This window comes from Ochotona princeps, chromosome 3 (genome assembly GCF_030435755.1).
Source record: "Ochotona princeps isolate mOchPri1 chromosome 3, mOchPri1.hap1, whole genome shotgun sequence".
Lineage (NCBI taxonomy): Eukaryota > Metazoa > Chordata > Mammalia > Lagomorpha > Ochotonidae > Ochotona > Ochotona princeps.
The window spans coordinates 62285072-62307489 of NC_080834.1; the positions used below are offsets into that span (position 1 = coordinate 62285072).

The 22418-nt window shown below is 35.9% G+C and overlaps 1 protein-coding gene across 2 annotated transcripts in view; it reads left to right on the forward strand.

The window, feature by feature from the left end:
- The window catches only part of EPHA3 (EPH receptor A3), a 317639-nt gene that overhangs the window by 277705 nt on the left and 17516 nt on the right, over positions 1 to 22418 (forward strand). For both annotated transcript variants that reach the window (XM_004596564.4, XM_012930186.3), the window contains exons 14-15: positions 15265 to 15414; positions 16852 to 17045. In XM_004596564.4, coding sequence (XP_004596621.2) covers positions 15265 to 15414; positions 16852 to 17045 — 344 coding nt within the window. The remainder of the gene's footprint in view (positions 1 to 15264; positions 15415 to 16851; positions 17046 to 22418) is intronic.

Consider the following 22418-nt stretch of genomic DNA (forward strand, 5'->3'; position numbering starts at 1 on the left):
TAGGATTTTTGAAATGAAAGGGCAATGGTTTTCCTGTGAGTTTCAGTCTCAGTGGATTTTTGAAAACTACACTGATCAAAAGGGTTCATTCAGCACCACCAGAACTCCCCAAGCATACCTCTAGGACTCTTATGAGAACATGGAATTTGCCTCTCCATTGCTGGAGTAACTTAGAAAATGTTGACTTGCTCTTCAACAGTAAGGCTTGTTTAGTATAATTTTATCATTCATTCTAAAATAGGAGGGATTGTTATAAAGTGCTAGTTCTAAATAAAAAAAATTCTAGAACAGCTAAATGTACTGCCATTATAAGTTTTAGTTTGGGAATATATAGCTACCTAAGAGCACTGTTATTGCACAAACTGGAGGGGATTCTTTTTATGGATTTGATTTAAGCTACACAGTGACTGATATTCTTAGTAAAAAATTATTAATTGAATAGAATTTGGAGAGATAGGCTTTACTGAGATTGAAATCTCTGGTCTCAATAAGATTACAATTTAACTAATAACACTGGTACATTATTTCCTAGATAATAAAGTCTATTCATTTTCCTAGGAAAATACTGATTTTAATTTAGTCATCCACCTTACTTATTTAATAACACTTCATATTAGTTATTTAAAACAAGTTCACCATTTCAAAGAGATGTGCTGACTGTTAGTTTTTCATTTACCCTTCTGAATAAACATTTCAGTTAATTTTCTTTCTGAAGTCAGTTATGTAATTTCGTTAATTTAGTAGTGAATATCATAGAGTACCTATATTAACAAATGTCATAGAGTGTCTATGGTTTCTATAGTTCAAAAATCAGCATTCAGCACATTAACTCTTTCCAGTTGCTGCTCTAAAGGTTGTCACCTACTGCTTAGAGAGTCATTACACTAAAGAATCATGAGGCATTGTATTCAATGTCACTGACATGGCGTAGGCTCTTGTATTTAGACTCTCAATGAACAACAGCAAGGCCACAAGAGTGGAGTAGAGATTATGACACATTATTCTCCATTTAAAACTTTTATATATGTGTGGATCTCTTTTCAAAAGGGTATTGCAAAGCAAAAAATAACTTTTTCATCAATCTGCACTTCTCGTAATCCTCATTTCCCAAATTGAGTGCTGTGGAAATTCCAAAAGCTCTTACTTTTCATGCTGCAGTACATCCAAGCAAGTTGTAATCTCTGTAAAATTCCATGGTACTCTCATGGGATGCTGAGAATGAAAAAAGCATAAAGTGTTAATATTATTATGAAAATAGTTTTAATTCTCTGAATCTCTTGCAATGCTCTTGGGGGCCAGAGAGCTGCTTGGGTGACATTTTTGAAAGCTGTTCTTGATGTTTATATTAGGAAAGAGCACTTTAAAACTGAAAGGATGTTTCAGTGATTCTTTACTGATATAAATCTAAATTCTTATGTAGTTTTATGTGATCTAATATATTTTCAAGAGATAGTTTTTAACAAATAACTGCAGATGCATGGAAACTGTTGCAAAAGGCCTTGAAAATCCCTACATTTTACCGGAGTTGGGTATGACTGCACAAATTAGCTTTGAAAATTCAATCATCCAGAAATGTTGTTGAGAAAACAAACAGAAAAAAATTAATCTCTTCACTTTGGTTTCTGTTACTGGTTGTTTGTCCTTGGTCTGCTAACCAGCCACATTCTAATATAATCATGGTATTATTCATGAGAAATCTTTGTCAATGAGTAATTATCGCTTGTGTATGATGAAATTTTGTTTTAAACAGTATTTTGTATATGTACATTCATACATACATGCATGTGATAGCATTGCACTGCAATGTTCAAGAAGATGGAATATTAAGTGATCATGTTCAATTTGCTACTTAATGCAGAATAAAGTTAGGAAAAATTGGGTTTTCAACTTATCTGTCAACATAATTCTCAGTCCTTCAAGTTCATTGAAGAAGCACAATTACTATCCAAACAGTTCTGAGAAATTTGAGAAAGCCAAATAATTTGTTCTTGGTTATATTCTTGATCATTATTTTTTCTTTTTGTCTCGTTTATGAAATTGTATACTGCTAATTGAACATTTGATATTTAATAGGTTAATTTTTTTTAGTTTTAGATTATTAGAGTCAACACATTTTTTAGAGATTTATTTCTGTCTGAAAGAATGATTTGCAGAAAAAATGAGAGCAAGAGAAAAATCCTCCCATCTACTGGTTTACTCCCCAGGTGGCTACAATGGTCATAGCTAAACCAAGATGAATCCAGGAGCCAGGAGCTTCTCCCAGGTCACCCATGTGGGTGTGGGTATTCAAGGATCTGGCCATTCTTTGCTATTTTCCCAAGGCATTTGCAGGGAGTTGGACGGGGAATGGAGTAGCCAATGCCCATATAGGGTGCCAGTGCCCATATAGGGTGCCAGTGCTTGAAGGTGGAGGATTTGCCTGTTGAACCATGTAACTAGCCCTGCCATTTTAAAATTGCTATTATTTTACAAGATAAAGTTAGGTAGTCATTAAATTTTCTTCTTCCATTCCTGTTCTCTCTGCATTTTCTTCTCATGCCATTTTCCCTCATATTGTCATAGAAGTGTAGTCTTTTAATATCAGCTGCAAGTTTAACATTCCATTCTATTAACATATATATCATGGCATTGCAGGTATAGGCAAAGTTAGAAAAAATCTAGTATCGCACTCTCAAGTTATTTTTGACCATTTCTGTGGGAGTAATCCTTTAATTCAGGAGTAGAGATAAATCCTACAACATGTTATAAGAAATAATTTCATCTTTAATTTATTTATATTTTAGTTCTATTTGAAAAGCAAACCCTGCAGAGTTGAGACAAAGGTCTTCCACGTGCTGATTCATACTCCCAAAAGATTGCAATGAACTGACCTACAGCTAGGAGATCAGAGCTTCTTTCCTATCTCCCATTTGGGTGTAAGGTCCCAGAGGCTTGGACCATTATCCTTTGCTTTCACAAGGCATAAGCAGAAAACTGGGTCAGAAGTGAAGCAGCTGGAACTCAACTGGCTCCCATGTGTGACGCTGATGCTAGCAGGTAGATAGTTAGCCTGCTACGCCAATGAGCCAACCCCAGGAAAATTTTATTTTGTGTGATGATTTGTTTGCTTTTTTTTACATATATAATTTTGCCAAATTGATGTCAGAAATATTCTAGTATAGCTTTGTCTTATGTAATTTCGTTTTCTGCATTAGAGGGCATGGGAAATAACTAAAGTAGGCGATTATTTACTCCTTTTTGGGCAAACTTCACTCAAGACCATAAATGAGAAAACAAACTTCTGTTCTGCAAGGACAAGTGTTGTGAGTATAAAAACATTTTTTTTAATTGTAAGATGCATGTTTGCAGGCAGTGTATGAAAGGCTCTGACTCTTAATCCAAGCTCCTGTTCATATACACACTGGGAAGTTAAGGCTCTGGCACCAAGGTGGGAAATCTAATCCAGTTCTTGGCTCCTGGCTGCATCAGTGCTGATCTCCTGCCCTTATGGCTCAAATTCTTGACTCTGCACCCACATGGGAGACCAGGAAGAGCTCCTGGCTTTGGATCAGCTCAATCCCAAACTTTGGGGCCATTTGGAGGGAACTGGTTGTCAAAAGGTCTTTCTCTGAATCTCCTCTCTGTAAAGCTTCCTTTCCAATAGAAAATAAATAAATCTTTTTTAAAACAGAGAATTCTAGATTTAGTGGTTTCAGTCATTGATATTACATCAAAATTTAGTTGCAAATCAAGGACATTCTAGCCACCAATTTTAGAAAAAATGGATAGCATGAATATTGTAACATAAGAAGAAAATTTCTGGGATCTATGTGGTGAAAAGTCAAAGGTATAATTTTGTAATAACCTTAAGATTAAGAAAGCTATCTATAAAAATATTTAAATATGTCACCTATAGTTTCTAGCAGGAACGACTTTCTTTAAAGTCTGTGATTCATAACCCCACTTATTTAGTCAAAAATTGTTCAGAGTTTCTAATATACAGACCCTGTACTAGGAGATGGAAATGCAAAGTGGAAAAAAAAACAAAGTCTTGACTTCATGGTCTTAAATTCTACTGTGAACTACAAATAAAAAGAACCAAGTAAAGGTATAGCAAGAGTGAAGGACACCCATTGTAAAACTAGTGGGAGATCAATGGGGAAGGGAGAGGACTTGGGGAAAAACAGGGGAGACCCCAGTGCCTATTAAACTGTGTCATAAAGCAAAATAATGGAAAAATTAAAAAGGTTTAGGGAGAGTCCCATTATTCAGGAATACAATTTTAGTAGTCAATCAGTAATTTGACTAAGACTGAACATGGGGTTAGCAGTGAAAAGTCTCCCTGCTATTGCTGTGGCTGTTAGTACTGATAGTACCTTAGTAAAAATAAATTTCAGATTTTTTTCACAGCTCACTTGTGAATAGCCCTCATTTTTAGTTACATGATGACATATTGCTGAATACTTTCCCTATATAACTGAAAGTCATTGGCTAGACCCAAACTCCTCTGGTACTTGTGAGTTACAACATCATAGACTAGTCTTAACACTTGATATCTGGAATACTAATTAATTGACTCATTCCTTTCCTATCATACTATTTCAAACACAGTACCAAGGTTCAAACCCATTTCAATGATGTTTTGACCCCTTTCATTTGCTTATCTTTGCTTTGAAATGGCAACATATTTCAAGCAGTTGTATTACTAAATGTTTATATACAAACGAACCATTGCCATGATCTCAGAAGGTTTCAACGTTTTCCAAAGTGTCTTGGTGGATAGTGTTTAGAGTACCAAACTACCTCTGCATTTTTTTCTAATTACTCAACTACCAGGATTAAATAATTCTATGCTATGCGATTTTTATCTCAGTTTCAACTATTAGGATGAATTTTTATATTATGTCATTATTTCTGCTGCAAAAACACAGTATTCCTGCTATATTGCAATTGCTTCTTTGAAAAATTGTGTTCAAAGCATAAAAAACACAAACTTTCAAGTGTTCTTCCATAATCATATATTTTTAAAAAATTAGGGTTTGAGAATATGTACAACACAACAAAATTTAATTTATTTTTTAATATGTTTAGATTGAATTTTTGAATTATGTGGTGGAATTTCATATAGACTGGGAATGGATAACTTTTAAAGGCACCTGACCTACATTAGGAAACCTGGTTAGCCTTGTCCTGATTTTTCTGTATTATTTTTGTTTTAGATGTATATTTTGTATCAGAATACATAGCTTCCTAATGCATTATGTGAATTTGAAAGTAACGATCAGTATGTGTTTCACATCCTGGATAACCACAGACTAACTTAAAATGTGAAGATTTTCCTGGATTTCAAAAGGTTCCTAACCATTTCATGAACACTTAAAAAAGCTGAAAAGTTTAAGAGCTGGCTTTTCCTCAAAGATCATTTATCTCTGATCTCCTGTGGCCATCAACATCTGCTGAAACTCTTCTCTCAGTGGCTTTAGATCTGAACTACTGGGGATTAGGATAGATACTTCCCCTGAGAGTTCTCTTGGATTGCCCTTCACCTTGTTTTCTACTGTTGTCAAAAGTGAGTGAAGTTTAGTCCCTGATAAAAGATAGATGCTAAATCCTTTAACTGAATGATTTATCTCTATAGTTCCACTTCTGACCTGAGAAGCTAATATTTGCCTCTAGGTTAAAACACTCAATTACTTAGAGTTTACTCAGATAAACTCTCCAAAGTCCTTTGTCACTCTAAGTATGACATGACAGAGCACACAGGCAGGCAATGTGAACTGTAAATCAGCAAAGTGTTCCCTAAATCATCAGGGAAAGCTTTGTATATATAATTAGAGAAACACTTGGGCAGATATACAATATTATGCTTCAGTGTCTAGACATTTTAGCAATTACACTCATTCTCTTTAGAAATCAAGATGTGAAGCCTCCTAAATCCATAGTGAACAAGCTTACTTCAGTTAAGCTCCAGAAAAAATCAGGCTTTCAGCCAAATGTCTCATTCGAACTGTCTAAATTCATTAAGCTTAGAAAACCAAATTGCAGAATCTCAAGAACAGGTTTACTGTGTGACTCTCGACTGAGAGTCGCAACTGCTGTTTCTTGGCAACTTGAACAAGGTTTTCTGTTCCCTCAACTAACCCTGGATTGCATTGCTGCGGTTATGTGATGCTTCTGCCCAGAGAACCCTGAACATTCTTACTTGCAATACTTTATTCATTTCCTTTAACTGAGTATTCTGTAAAAGTAACTCCAGATATTATACCCAATTAGATATCCAAAGTAGTAGCCCAGTTAGCCCATATTGTTGAACACATGATAGTTAACATTGAATATGCTAGGTTCTTTGATATCTTGTGGGTTTAAAATAGAAATTTGAAGTCCAAAGTACTAAGGCTTATAATTCAGCAAGCAACAATATCATTAAATAAGCAATTAAATGCAGATAAAATCTGTAATAAAGCCAAGGTGTATATTATCTATGACTCTCAATGTATGAATGGCAAGAGTACTACGCAGAAGTTTAAAGAAGCTATGCTAAAACTGAATACGTCAAAACTGAGCCCCAATACCAAAGTCCTTCATTCTTACTAAGCTTAAGAATCAGAAGGAGGCAGGTGGCTGAACCTCCTTCTGCAACCATCATTGAGCTGTTAACAGGTGAGTACTGGAACAAACTGGCCGTAGGTTGCCAACATAGGAAGTGAACATTAGCTTCTGACATTCTTAAGCTTGAATTGGAGGTTCCTCTGCATTGAGGTTTTAGATACACTCAATATGCTGTAATTCTGACTTTTTCCAGGCAATTGGAAACTTTGAAAATACATAAATATGTGGACAGCTTATTTATTGATACTACCTTAAATAAATGCTCCATTTTAGAATCTACTTAGATAGTAAAAATTATTTCCACATAAATTATTTCTACAGTAACTGGTTGTGCTTTTACAGTATATTGAACCTCTAGTAGCATTTTGCCAATCAAAACATCCAGGACTTGGGGTGGGTGGGAAACTGGGTGGGGCTTCTCCCTCAATATCCCCGTTTACCTCAGATAGAAGAAGGAAACAATATGGATATTATAGTCTTACCCACTTCCCTATAGCCCCTGAACCTTTTTCCCACAATTAATTATGTAAAGATTGTCAAGAATATAATAAAAATGAAGAAATGTTCTTTAAAAAAGCAAAAAAAAAAAAAAACTCCAAAAAACAAGCAAACAAAAAAACTTAAACTCTTAAGTGATTTCAAAGTTTCTGCTTATCAAGTGTTGTTATTGTGGCAGGAAAACTGTATGCCAAACCATGACAGCAGCAAATCCAAATGTTGCATGTCCTATTAAAGGATGTGTTTGGTAGTTTTAAAGGCATATTCATTTTACAATTTCTTCCACAAAAATAAACTAGGAAAGTAATTTATGAACAAAAAAATTACAGTCCCATTTGCATGATGAATTTGAAATTGTTAATGTAGGGTTAGAGAAAGAGAAATTTTTGTGGCCATAATCAGGAGCAGAAATATGCAATGAATTACTTGTCAGACATTTACTGAGTCAAACTCCTCTATATTCAGTTTATTTTGGTTTGATTGCCTCAGACCTAAAGATGCTGGCTAAGCGCAGAGAACTTTATTGTACAGTGTGACTACCTTAAATTTATGGGCCCTAGCTTATTGTCATCCATATGTCAAAGCCAAATTTAACTTAATGATCCCTATCTGAAGAATTTTTGTGCCAACAGAAGGCACAGTTATATGTGTATTATCAAAACTCAGGTTTTAGAAAAATTAACCCTGCTGAACTTGATCCTTCTGTTTTTCTTATTAAAAGTTACAGCCATGGATCTTACTGTGGTTTGGCTATTACTTTAGGTGGTATAAAGAATTTCAGAGGTTTGTATGTCAAAGGACTGTATATACTGTTAATTGTACTGGGAGGGTGAACACCTAATTGATTTATTGTATTTAGAAGTTGGGTCTCTGGAAAGTGATTAGACTGGATTTGATGGTTTAAGTGGTGCCCACTGATCAAATCATGGTAGCTATGTAAGGCACAACATAGATGAACGTGTGCACTCCCTTTTTGTGTGTGATGTCCTTCACTGTATGCTGCCAATAGAAAAGCCATTACCAGAAATTAAGTTAATGGAGCTTGCCTGATCATACAATGTGGAGAGTTTCACTATTTATAAAATTAGCATCTCTGAGATATTACACTGTAGTAATGGAAAACTGTATAATCTGAATTAAAATGAAATACCCATGGAAGGTTTCAAAGTGTGTAAATGAGGGCATCTACTGAGTTTACCTAAAAATCTCCCATAAGTACTGTAATCTCAACAGGACGATTTTCCTTTGCTAGTCAATGCTTATCAGGCATCACCCAAAGCAGCTGTTATCAAATGGAAATGACTTCATTTCCCAGGAGACATTTAACACTGTCTTGAAGCATTTGGATGTCAAAACTGGATGCATGCTAATAAAAGAGGCCAGAGGTGCTTCTGAACACTGCCTCATAAGGAAAGATCTGGCCTGAAATACCAACAACATTTCTTTCTCTAGCTCTAAAGCTATCTATCTAAAGAATGATAGTGGGAGGCAACTGTGCTCATCCCCTCATCACCAATATGGGTGCCTCTACTGATGAATGGATAACAAAATCATGTGATGTAATCACAGCAGAAAACTTTTCAGGAATTTAAAAAATGACATCCTGAATCCTGAGACAACAGGGATACCAAGCTGAGAAATACAAATACTATATCCCCTTCTATGTTTAATCTGAAAGCGTTAGTATTATAGAATTAGACAGTGCAATAGTAATTACCAGGGCTGTGGTAAGTGATTTCAGGAGAAACTTGGATAAAGGAAACATAATTACAGTTAAATGAAAAACGTTATTTTCTATACTTACAGTAAGGTGACTACACTTAATGATGGTATGTTTTTGCCTTGCAAATGTGAAGGGATGTGTTATGTGCTCTCACTACAGAGTAACTATGCAAATCAAAACGATTGTTAATCAGCTAGACTTCACCATTTTTACTTCAAAACATCATGTTATTCATGATTAAAACAAGTAATTTCATAGCTTAAACATAAAAAATCTAGAACTAGGAGTGCATATTAATAGCAAAATATTTTGATGAATTATAATAATTATACTTGTAATAATTTTTCATCTAGAGGTTTATTGATACAGCATTTACTTACAGTATCATAACATTTAGATGTTTTAGTGTATTCATTTATTTACTGATTTGAGACAGAGATGGATGAGAGAGAGAGAGACAGAGAGATCACCCATCTGCTAGGCATGCTCTAAAAGCTCACAGTGGCTGAGGCTAGAACTGGGATGCTAGTGCCAGGACACAGGAATTCAAAACAGGTCTGCCATACTTACGGGGCAGGACTCAACTATTAGAGCCATTACCTGCTGCTTCCTAAGGAGCTCACAGATAGGAAGTTGGTGTCAGGAGTAAAACAAGGATTCAAACATGGCAATTCAATATTAGATGTGAGTTTCCCAACTATTGCTTTATCAATAATCCCAACAACTGTCCATCAATATGATATTTAATTAATTGTTAAAGCAAACCTGATATCGACGATAAATAGTTCAGTCATGAGCTGTACACTTGATATTTTCTTTCTCTTTTTGAATTTGAAAATTACTTGTCACTTAAAGTAGACAAGATTAAAATTAGAAAGAAAAAGCAAAGAATAGAAGTGGTGTCAAAACATCTTTTAGGTACATTTTAAATTTTCTCCCTCCATATCAGACCATTAGATGCATGGTACTGTCAGATGAAGTCATCAATCCGATTTGAAAATTAAAGTTTGTTCAGGCTACTGAGCTGAGGTCTTAAACTCTTAGAACTAATTTGAATGGATTGTTTTGCTAGCTTCTGTTTGGTTACAAGTTCTGTACTTACATAATGTTAAGTGCTTTGTCATCTTTAAACAACACAGTTTTGCATATGGTTATCAGTCATTACCTCATAATAGTTGCAATACTGATTACTGATTAAGAAGCAACATTTCATTCCCACAATCCCATGCAGGGACTGCTAAACATTTGTCCCACCCATAACATTCATATTTGCGGCAGTCTGCTTCTCACTAATTTAGCTAAAATATCTGAGAGAGCTTACTTATGGAAGAAAGGGAATAATTTCAGTTTTCTTTTTGAAAATTAAGGATCACATTGGGTAGCTCCAAAATGCAGTGTTTGTGGAGGCTGCTTCTAGTGGGTGAAGAGGCACAGTCCCATTGTGAGTCAAGAAGGAGAAAGATTGTAAGCCAAACTTGAACTGAAACAATTAAAACTCTTATGAGATCTATACAAAGATTTGGAGACTTCACATCACTCACCACCTCAGGTTTTAGGTACCACCTTTTAAAAAAAATTGTATATTTGCTTACTAAGCACACGGAAAGAGAGAGGGAGCTTGGTGGGGGGAGGTTGAGAGAGAGAGAGAGAATGAGAGAGGAGAGAGATAGAAACCATTCATTTATTGGTTCATACCCTAGATGAATACAATGGCCAACACTGGATGAAGTTAAGTCAGAAGATCTCCCACACAGGCAGCATGGGCCAAAACTGTTGTCCCATCCTCCACTCCTTCCCCAGGCAGTTATCATGGAGCTGGACTGGAAGTGGAGCGATCTGGACACTAACCATAGCCTACATATGACGCCAGCATTGGAGGTAGAAGCTTTACCTGAAATACCACAGTGCTCCTCCCAAATCTATCATCTCCTCATCCTTAACCAATCAACCATGAATACTAAGACATCAGAGTTTAAAGAGATTTATGAGTTTTGAAAAGACAAATCTTGTACCCATAATAACATGTGTGGCCTACTCCTGAATGCACAGTAGATACCTTTGGTCACGAAAGTTGGTGGAAAGCTGTGTTTCCTGGGGACTGTCATGGCAGTGCAGCAAGTTCAACTGCTGTCTAAGACAACAGTGTATCATAATAGACCTGGAGTTCCAGTCCCTGCTGGTCTACTTTTCACTGCTGCTCTATATGATTTGTCTTAATATGTTCATATATTCTGAGAAACTATATTCGAATTATTTGAAAATTAACCGCACATTTTCAAATGCTCAAATTATCTAGAATGTTCAGAAAAAAATCTATGATTGAGTCTATACAACAATATCATATTCTCACTTAGTGCAACTTCACACTTCTTAACAGCAAGTGGGACGTAAATAGGAGAGGTCGAGAATCACTTTCCTATTTTATCTATAGAAATCTGACGATCAAGGAAGAACAGAATCTTCATCTGGGCATTCCAGCACACAGGATGGTTTAGCAATGGGAGGACCACATTTATTTATTCATCCATTTATTCAACCCCTCTAAGTACTACTCTCTTCCTATTATTCCCAGTTTATATAGTCATAATTCTAAATTTCAATATTTACTTTTAGACTTTCACATATGAAAGAAAATATGCTGTATATTCATCTTTCTGTGTCTGAGTTATTTTACCTAAGTTAATGTTTTCCACTTTTATTAATTTTCCTACAGTGACAGGATTTCACTATTTTGTATGTCAAAACAATATATGTATCTGTTACATATACCCACATTTAACTTATTCCTTGGTGCATGTCTAGATTGAGTCCATAACTTGGCTGCTAAGACTTGCCAAAAAGAAAATGACATGGAGCCAGCTCTTTGATAGACTAATTTTTTAAAAAATATATTTTTTCATGATAAAGTTCCGTAGGTAAAACAAGATTCCTTTCTTATTTTCTTGAGTGAATTATAGAGACAGGAAGAATACCAGAGAGAGAGAGAGAGAGAGAGAGAGAGAGAGAGAGAGAGAGAGAGAGATCTTTCATTTGCTGGTTCAAACCCCAAATGGCCTCAGTGGCTGGGACCGGACCAGGCCAAAATCAGGTAGCATTCTCTCCAACAATGCATAAACAAGAGTAGGATGCTATTTCATTGTGGATATGATATTCATTTTTCTGAAGGCTAATGATACATTGTGTTTTGGGATATATTTATTAGCATATTAATTTTATCCTTCATTCTGTTCATGCAAAGTGTTGAATTGTATTGATTTGGATGTATCGGACCATCCTTGCATCCCTGTGATTGATAAGTCCCATTTAGATATTAAGTGATATTTTTTAGTGTTGCTGGATTGAGCGTGCTAGCATTTTGTTGAGATTTTTGCATTTGTTTACGTCAGAGCAGTTGGTCCAGAGATTTTCTTTTACCGCAGCACCATTTTCTGCTTGGGAATTGAAGTAATGTTGGCATCACAAAATGAGTTCAGAAAAATTCCATTTCCTTTCAATTTTCACAAATTATTTGAGAACAATTAGTGTTTCCTTTAAAATTTGGGAAGAGATTTTGTGGCAGAGTTGTTTGGTTCTCAGCTTTACATTTTTGGGAGGCTTTATTTCTGGTTGAGTATCATTCATTGTTCTGGTTGTCTAGATGTTCATGGTTTAATTTTACACATTTGCATGTGTCGGGAATTTATTTATTCAAGGTTTTCAAATTTGTTTTTATACAGTTGTTCAGTCTGTAAAGATCTTTTGTACAACTATGGCATGCACCATTTATAATGTTTAGTTTTTCATCTCTAACTTTTCCAACTGAGTCTTGTAATTTTTCCTTCTGTTGGTTTGCCTAAAGTTTTGTCATTTTTTTGTTTGTTTGTTTGTTTAGGTTTTCAGGACCCAACTACTCATTTCTTTGAACTTTCAGATTTCCTTTAACACTTGCATTTCATCTATTTCTGCCCTAATGTGGGAAACTTGCTTCTAATATCTGAGTTTATGTTCCTGTATGTCTTTGAGATACATTTATTTGGTTATTTGATATCTTTTGTTGTTATAGTAGACATGACATTGTGGCTATAATCTTCTCACTTAGCACTATTTTTTCGTATTCCATGTGTTCTTATGTTGTTTCCAATTTTATAAAGATGTAATCATTTATTAAAGGACAGATTTATAGATATAGAGAAGGAGAATCACAGAGATCTTCCATTTGCTGGTTCACTCTCCAAATGATTGTAACAGTCCTGGATGAGCCAGACCAGAGCCAGTAGTCGCAGCTAGGTCTCCCAGATGAAGGGGTCAAAGCACTTGGGCCATCATTTGCTGCTTCCCCAGGCCCATTAAGAGGCAACTAGACTGAAAGTGAATCAGCTAGGATTTGTATCAGCATAACTAGATGCCAGGTTCAAATTACAAGGAACATAGGTCTTGCTATGATGTCAGTGAAAATCTAAAGGCTGCATCTCCAAGCTCCAGTGAGGAAAGAGGATTTGTGGCTGCAATTGATGATGCATCTGTCAGCAGCTGGCCTTGCACTGAGCTTAAAGACAGTGTTTTAAGTGTACTTTTCCATTCAGCTCTATGGTGACTGGATTCTTGCTTCACTGTATAGTAGATGTGAGGAGAAGGAAGGTGGAAGTGGTCCCTGAGTGACCTATTATAGAGAGCAGGATTGCCTGTAGAAGTTGAAAACAGCTACTGGTCTGGGAACAGGCACTGTGCCACCTCTTTGGCTCTAGATTTCACTGTAACAGGCCTCAAACTGGCTTTCCAATCTAATCTGGATTTAATACCCTCACCCTTCTACAAATTGAAGGCAACATAATTCTGCTCACATTACATTTCTTGCAGCTGGGAGTAGTGTGACACAAAAAACTATACCCATCCTGCCTGCTTTAGTGCACCTTTTCTTGTTAGTGTACTCACAGAAAATACTGTCACCTCTCCTCCAATTTACTTAGTACTTCTGTCCTTGCTTTAGTGCATATATAGCTATTCAAATCGGTGTCTTTTTGGGGAGCCAATCACTGATGTATCTTACTCAACTTCCATCTTGCTCTCCCTCTTTTCATGTATAAGATGTATAAGTAGAATACGGTTAAATGGTCAAGCTTCCAGGTACTCTCTGATTGGAAACTTCTGCATGCTCAATGATCTGTAAGCTACAGTTTTAACTAGTTCAGAAGAAACATCGCAGCCTTCGTTGTTTTCCCTGTTGCAGCTCTAGAGGTTCCCCTTGAATTCTGTGAGACTGTAAATTGGGGCAATCCAAACAGCCCACTCTCTGGATCTGAGTCAGTTTACTGCCAGTACTCAAGCCTGGTGGGAGGTTACTCTTATCTTCTGAATTCATTTTCACACAAACTTTCTGAAGTGCCCACATAGTGAGTGGGCTCTGTGATTCCATCAATGACAACTCTGAAATGGAGCCAGGATACTTTGCCAAAGCAGCATAGTGAACAGATAGTCATGCCTTTTGAGGAATTAGTGTAGTCAAAGTTGAAGACAGTGGAAAGATTTTGTGATTATTCTTTAAGCTTCACAAATTGTTATTATCAACAGTTTGCTGATACTAACATAACCGTGTGTATGTATATGTGTGTGCACGTTTGTCTGTTTGACAGACTGCAATGATTAAAAAACACATTAGAAAGAGAAGTAAAGTAGCAATTTGCATGTTTTCTTTATGACAGTTTAGCATATTTTTCCAAGATACATTTCACAATATATTATTTAAAAAACATTTTAATAAAATAAAACACAATGGAAACAAACCAACAGCTCTTGATTGGAAGACCATTATGGGCATTGTTTGTTTTTATATCTGTAGCCATGTGCAATCTGAGAGTATCCAGTATGCCAGTCCAAGTTACATGATGGATTTGTAGTAAGAAGCTCTCTCTTGAAGAGGTGGGCCTAGTGTTTCAGCAGTGACCCCTTCCCCCTCTAGTTGCTTTGTACCACATCCAGATTGGCACAGGATAGATTCTACTCCCAGGCTAAAACACGCGGTGACTAAGTTCTTCACCAAAGATTGCCCTTCAGTATTTCACTATGTTAACACATTTTATTGAAGTATGTTAAATGCTTCCACCTTCAAAAAATAGTAATTAAGCTTTTAAGATGTAACAGTTTTGATGTGTTCCATTTTAATTTTGCTGAGATTAAAAAAATGAATTTCTCAATTAACAGTTGTTATCAAATAACTAGTTTTTGTGAGTACATTAAGCAGTTGATCTCAGTGAGATATCATCAGTGAGGTTAGAAATAAAAGGTTAATTTGCAGTGTATCTTTGATTTAAATGTTATGCCATTTTTATTATTGTAATAATATAACATTAACATATTTTAGCAAAAATTACTCTCCACTTCAGAGCATATCCTGGAAATGCTATCAAATTTTAGATTGCATAATATGCATGATAAATTCTGTGAATCGCTCATTTGTGCACACATGACTCTGTTCACAGGGAGGCAAGATTCCAATCCGATGGACCTCACCAGAAGCTATTGCCTACCGCAAATTCACATCAGCCAGTGATGTGTGGAGTTATGGGATTGTTCTCTGGGAGGTGATGTCTTATGGAGAGAGACCATACTGGGAAATGTCCAATCAGGATGTAAGTGTGTTTATGTTGATTATGAATGATGGATTCAGATTTAAAGATCAATCTGTACAAGGAAATGGAGCATAATAAAACCAGGTGGTTCTGGGTCTGTGACTTTGAAATGGAATACTTCAACTGAAATTATTTCCAAGCATTAAAGAATATTAACTGAACCAGTTTTACAGTTGTAGGGTTTCCTTCATTAGGGCTTGGAAATGAGATAAAATGAAGCTGTTTTATAAAAATACAGTAAAATAAGTGATGAGATAACCAATGGATAATGGAATACTTGAAGTGTTTTTGTTTCCAAAATGCTTCAAACATGCACATACTGGCTCTCCTTTCTTGATTGAATTAATGCATCTTTTACATCTTGTTTCCAAAAATACAATATTTTTCAAAAATAAGCTATCTTTACAATGCTGTTTTTATTAATGTGTTAAACTACTATATGAATTTATTTATCCGAATAAAGTCTTTGGATAGAAAAAAATAACCTAACTTTTTAATAAATCTGTGATTCATAAAGCAATTTGTTCTTATGTGTTATGTTTTGTGCCTGCTTTGTAAAAAGATAGAATTGGCAATCCAATCAGCACTCACAGGTTATTTTTTACACTTAACCAGAATGTCTGAACAAAATTTCGAAGCACAGGACAAGGTACCTTAGAAGTACCTTCATTCATTTTCTATTCATCATATAAAAAAATTGTGTGTAACGTTTTTGAACTTCAAATTTTTCCGTACTTCTTCAAGCAATCAACTTTGTATAACAACACAAGGAAACTTAGACTCACTTTTCCACATTTGTGTTCCTAAAATTATCTGTGCCTGAGGATCGCAAAGTGTGGTCTTTTGAACTGAGTGATTTGTGGATTTGTTAGGGATAAAGATTCTCTGGGTCTACTCTAACCTTTTGGAAACAGAAACGCAGGGATTGAAAGACAAAACTGTACATGTCTAAAAAACATCCTCCTTATGATAGTTACACATATTAATTTTTTAAATTGCTGCATTAAAATGTATAAAAGTACTGAATACCTAACTGGTAGCACATTGGACTTTATCAAAAGCAAGCAGCATTTGAATTGTGGGAAAATCAACATCTGTATGACAATACTGCTCACATTTAATATATCCTTAGATAATTTATATAATAAACCAATAATCACTGCACCAAACTTCCTATGTCAATAAGCTTTTATGCTTATTTTAATCTGAAAATCATCTTCTCCAGTTATTTCCCAAATGGACTTTATCTCACTCTTCCTTTATATAATGTGTTCATTATATGAGTCGTTATTTATTTTATTAACTTATCCTTTCAGGAAACTTGAAATGAGAACTTTTAAACTCAGTTTTAAAATATGCCTGGTGATGTGTCCCATGTAGGAGAGAATAAAATGGTGTCCAAGTCTGAAGTCTCTAACAACTTTGCTTGCCACACAGGTAATTAAAGCAGTGGATGAGGGCTATCGCCTGCCACCTCCCATGGACTGCCCAGCTGCCTTGTATCAGCTGATGTTGGACTGCTGGCAGAAAGACAGAAACAACAGACCCAAGTTTGAGCAGATTGTTAGCATCCTGGACAAGCTCATCCGGAATCCCAGCAGCCTGAAGATCATCACCAGTGCCGCTGCAAGGTGACACATTAGAGTTTGCATTCTGGTCTTGCTTGGAATTGCGTGTTTTTACTGTCTCTAAGATATTGTTTTTTTTTTTTCCTCTCCCTCTCTCAGCAACTTCCCGAGAGTACTCTCTGAAATTTGTACTCCTAAAGACTGAAGATATATCTATCTTTATTCATTGTTTTTAGGAAAATCATCATGCCATTTAATAGTAATGTTGGAATTTGGAAATATTTTAGCATTCATATTGACAACAATGACTCTATATTTAACCTTGTTTGAGACTTTAAGAAATATATTTTGAATATAAAGCTTCTCTTAATTTTTTTAAGAAAATGAGGATAGTCAGGAAAAACTCTGTTAGTGGTCAAGAATCTTAAGAAAATGCAGAAGTTTCTTTAAGGCCAAACTTGAACAAAAGTAATAACAAGTTAAAAGCAGCTCACTCACTACTATGATGCAATTTCCCCTCATTTTATTAATCAAATACTCATTTAAACTTTATTGGCTGCCCTGAAATCTGCTAGCCTCTTTGAAGAATAAACTAAAAGTAAAACTAATTCTATATCCTAGTCAGCAATACCTATGTAAATCCATAATTACAGTGTCATTCAGAAGACACAATGTTCCCTAGATTTTATAACATTCCTCATAGTTAAGAATCAATGATGTTCTATTAGTAACTTTAAAAACTATAAAGTACAGTGAATTTACAAAGTGAAATGGAAGAAACAGGGAAGACCACATGAAAAGAAAAAACTGCTGATTCAGTTTATCTCAGGGGAACTATGATAATATTATCTTAATAATGTAGATTCTCATTGTACAGGTAAGAGGAAAAAAAAGTCCCAGTTATGTGTGCTATTGAAAACTTTTGATTTCTGTTTTGATATATCTCATGTGCTAGTACATTTAAAAAATATATATGAGGGCAGAGAGTTGTGGAGGAATCTTCCATCTACTTGCTAACTCCCTAAATACATAATCAGGACTGGCCAGGCTGTAGTCGAGAGTAAGCTGAACTCTGACCTTCCGCTAGTATAGCAGAAATGCAACCACACATTCTATAACCTGCTGCCTCCCAGTATACACATTTCCCGGAAGCTGGAGTCAGAAGCAGAACTAGAACCCAACTCCAGGACCTCCTATGTGGACTGTGGATACCCTACACAGTGGGCTAAGCACTGTACTAATGCCAGCTCATGAGTACATGTTTTACTTTAAACAAATATTCCCCTTGAAAAAAGACCATCACATCAAGTCTTTGGAGGAATGCTATCTACGTGACCATACACACACCAATGGTTTGAAGCCTAGAAAGCCCAACAATGTCTTCACAGTTGCAATGGAATTTTCTTAGTAACAGTACTTTGTGAGCTATTCTATATGTCTATGAGTTTATGTTACACCATGTGGTCTTAATTGATTGTAAGTTTCATTAATTTTACCCTAATCTATTGTTCCTGTTGCTGCAAAGCTTGATCACTAAAGCTGACATTTAACATCTAGAAAAGCTGGCATTTAACATCTAGAAATTTCCTCACTTTTCACCTTAGTTTGTCTGCTTTAAGATCAAGAAGTATGTGAGTGTAGGTAGATGTTTGAGAAAAAGAGAAAGATATTAATAGACAAAGGTATAGAAAATGTTCATTTAACTTTACTTTCTTATCTAGCATATTGATACAGTGTTTTAAGAAATTAAAATTAAAGTTAGTGTCACTTAAAGCCCACAACGAACTGAACATGAAATTTTAAGCAGAAACAGGATTTCACAATCCCAAACCAAATTGTATCGGAGACAAAGGCAAAAAAGGAAAAATGGACATCCTTGCCCATATCTCTGGGTATATTTCCTTTTCCTTTTGCTAGGATTAAATTAACATAAATTTATACATATTCTAAATATGCTTTGATATTCATTTAGATTATCAAATGATGACAACAATCAAGACTGCTGTCATGTTTAATGCCTTATATAGACACCGTGTGTGTGTGTGTGTGTGTGTGTGTGTGTGTGGTGATCTTCAAGTCTACTCTATAAGCAAATTTCAAGAATACTGTACATTATTATTTTCTATAGTCACTGATTTTATGCATTAGATTTCCAGAATATGTTTAACTTAAAATTTCAAGCTTTTACCCATGAAAATTGCATACATGTTTCACCCATCTCTTGGATCACTGATATCACTTCTGTATTCTCTGGATCTGTAGGTTGGATTTTTAAAGTTACATCATATGTAAGTGAAACATGCAGTATTTTTTTATTGTCTGAATTATTTCTTTACTGTAATATCTTCTAAATATTTTCATGTTGCCATACATGCTTTCCCCCCCTTTTTTAAGACTAAAAATATTTTGTATGTAGAGAAAAAGAGAGAGAGAAAGTAACCTTGCCTTTGTCTTGTTGTTCAGTGGTGGGCATTTAGGCTATTTTCCATTTGACAACACTATAGTGAATGCCATGTTGCACCAGTATTATCAGGATAGTGGTATTTAATCGGTTTTGAATGTGTACTCGAAGTTGGACTGCTTGGATCATATGCTATTCCTATTTTCAGGTATTTGAGTCTCATGCTGTTGTCCTGAGTGGCCTGAGTGGCTGTACCAAGTTCTAAAACTACCAACATACACAATCTTACCATGTTTTGAATCTTTTGCCTTTTTCACAACAGGCATCTTAGCAGGGGTGAAGTGATACCAAATTTTGATTTTGAAATTTACTGGCACACCTATCTAAATTGTCCCCTTGTCCTTTTGTTCAGTGTAAGAGAGAAATGCCCTATTTTTTCTCAAGGAAACACTCTCCTTCTCTTTTTTCTAAATATCTGAGTCTCTCCCCCTCTCTTTCACTCCCACTCCCTGTCTCTCTCATATAATCCAAGTCTGCAGGAATACCCCAATAAAAATATGCCCTGCTACATTACTTCTCATATTTTTCATAATAAGAATTACCCAGGGAATATATTCAATATACAATGATCCAAGTATTTCCCAAGCCAGACATTCATATTCTATCACAAAAAAAGGAATGAATTGTGACTAATTAAAACTGATGATGGATGGTCTTTCATGGCAATGATATTTAAAAAGGATTGCTTGTCAATATCATATCTACTGACCCCGCATCCCTATCACATACAGCCTTGTTTCTTCAAAATGAATCACACCCATGCTTAAAAAATCAAACTGAATCTGAAAATTTCTCTTGATGTTCTTCTGCAAGCTTAATCCTTCTACTGTCTGGTATATTGGTTAAATGCTCCAAGCCCTAATCATTATTTCCAAAAAGAATGGGAACAAAGCTCCATACTTTTTTCTTTCACTTTGCACTGTGTTACAAGTTATCACAGGAACAGAGTGACCCATCTGTTCTACTTTTTACTGAAAAATCTCCTGTGTGATTGATTTCCTTTCTGGCCTAATTTATTCCCTGCTTCCATTGTTACTCTACTTCAAGTATCATTTTACCATGACCTTCAAAATATTCTTATAAAAACATATATGACATAATTCACTTGCTTTTAATTCCCACTTGTATCAGTTTGATTTTCATCATCAAAATAAAACACTTGAAAGATTGACTTTTTGAATGGTGTGTTAAGCCCTTGCCTGTGACACTGGCATCCCATATGGGTTCTGATTCAGGTCTAGTCTATTCCACTTCCTATTCAGATTCCTGCTGATCACCTGACACAGTAACTGAAGATTGACTAGGTGCTTGGGCCCCTGTCACTCATGCTGGAGACAGAAACACAGCTCCTGGATACCATCTGCGAAGTGAAGCTGTTGATGGAAAATCTCTCTTCTTACCTCTCTCTTTCTCTCACATTCCCTCTCTTTCATCATAACTCAGCTTTAAAACAAGTCTCCAAGGAGAAAAAAAAAGAGAGAAAAAAGGAGGGAGAAAAGTGCCATACTGGAGGTCCATGATCTAGATATCATCTGTGGAGACAAAGACCAATATGAGTGTTTGTGCATCTCTCCTGTGCATTCAACCACGGTAATTCCATCAAAAAGGCCTAATAAACTGAAAGCTTGGCATTTCAAAAGAAAAGAAAAAAGAAAAGAAAGAAAAGAAAAGAAAAGAAAAGAAAAGAAAAGAAAAGAAAAGAAAAGAAAAGAAAAGAAAAGAAAAGAAAAGAAAGGTGGGAATTTCAGAGAAGGAAGGGAAGTATGGGAAGTATCATTAGGTTTTTAAAGGTGCATTTATGGGGCCCTGCAAGGTGGTCTAGTGGCTAAAGTCCTCAGTTTGCATGCATCAGGATTCTATGTAAGTGCCAGTTCATGTCATGGTTGCTCCACTTCCCACTCTCTGCTTGTGGCCTGGGATGGCAGTGGAGGATGGCCCAAAGCCTGCGGACCCTATGCCTTTATGGGAGACTTAGGGGAGGTTCCTGGCTCCTAGTTTCTGGCTTCTGATTGGCTCTTTTCTAGCCATCTGGGTACTTGGGAAGTGAAGCAACCAATGGAAGATCCTTTCTCTGTGTCTCCTTCCATCTGTAGGTCTGACTTTCCAATAAAAATAAATGGATCTTTTATTTTTTTTATGCTGCATCTATGAGAGGCCAGCATATTGGCTCACCTGGCTTATCCTCTGCCTCCATGCACCGGCATCCCAGAAAGGTGCTGGTTTATGTCCCAGCTATTCTAGTTCTGATCCAACTCCTGCTTGTGGCCTGGGAAAGCGCTGGAGGATGGCCCAAAGCCTTGGGACCCTGAAACCACATGGGAGGCCCCAGAAGCTCCTGGCTCCAGGAATTTGGCTCAGCTCTATCTGTTGAGGCCATTAAAGTAGTGAACTAGCAGGAGATGGAAGATCCCTCTCTCTCTAGGTATACCTAACCAATAAAAAAACCAAATATTTGGAAAAAACTACAAAATACATATTTCCCCTTAAATTAAAAAGAAAGACCTTATTTAATCATGGTAACTTTGCACAGTGTAAGCCTCTATACAGTATAGCTGTGTTAAAATCTCCTCGAATTTTAACACATGAAACTTTGGGAAAATATCAAACCATATCCAAAACTAAACATTGTAGAAAAAAATAAACCTGGATTACTTATGATGGCTTTAAACACCATGCTTCTCCAATGGCATTTCATTTACTCAAATAGCCATTTTTTTTTTATTTTTTTCAATAATTATTGTCATTTTATTGGAGACATCTGAAACAGGCATTCTTGTCCTGCTCCTTAAGAAAACAAATTCAAATGTGAGCTGAGCATTGGTGGTAACAAAGGTTGTACAGTTCTTAATGAAGCACTACACCTACCAGGCCAGGTGGGCAACTCAGCCATGGACAGAGTGTAGTTAGGCTGGGGTTTATGTAGGTATGGTGTTCACCTCTCACCATTGTTCCTTCTTTGTCTGTCTTCTGTCATA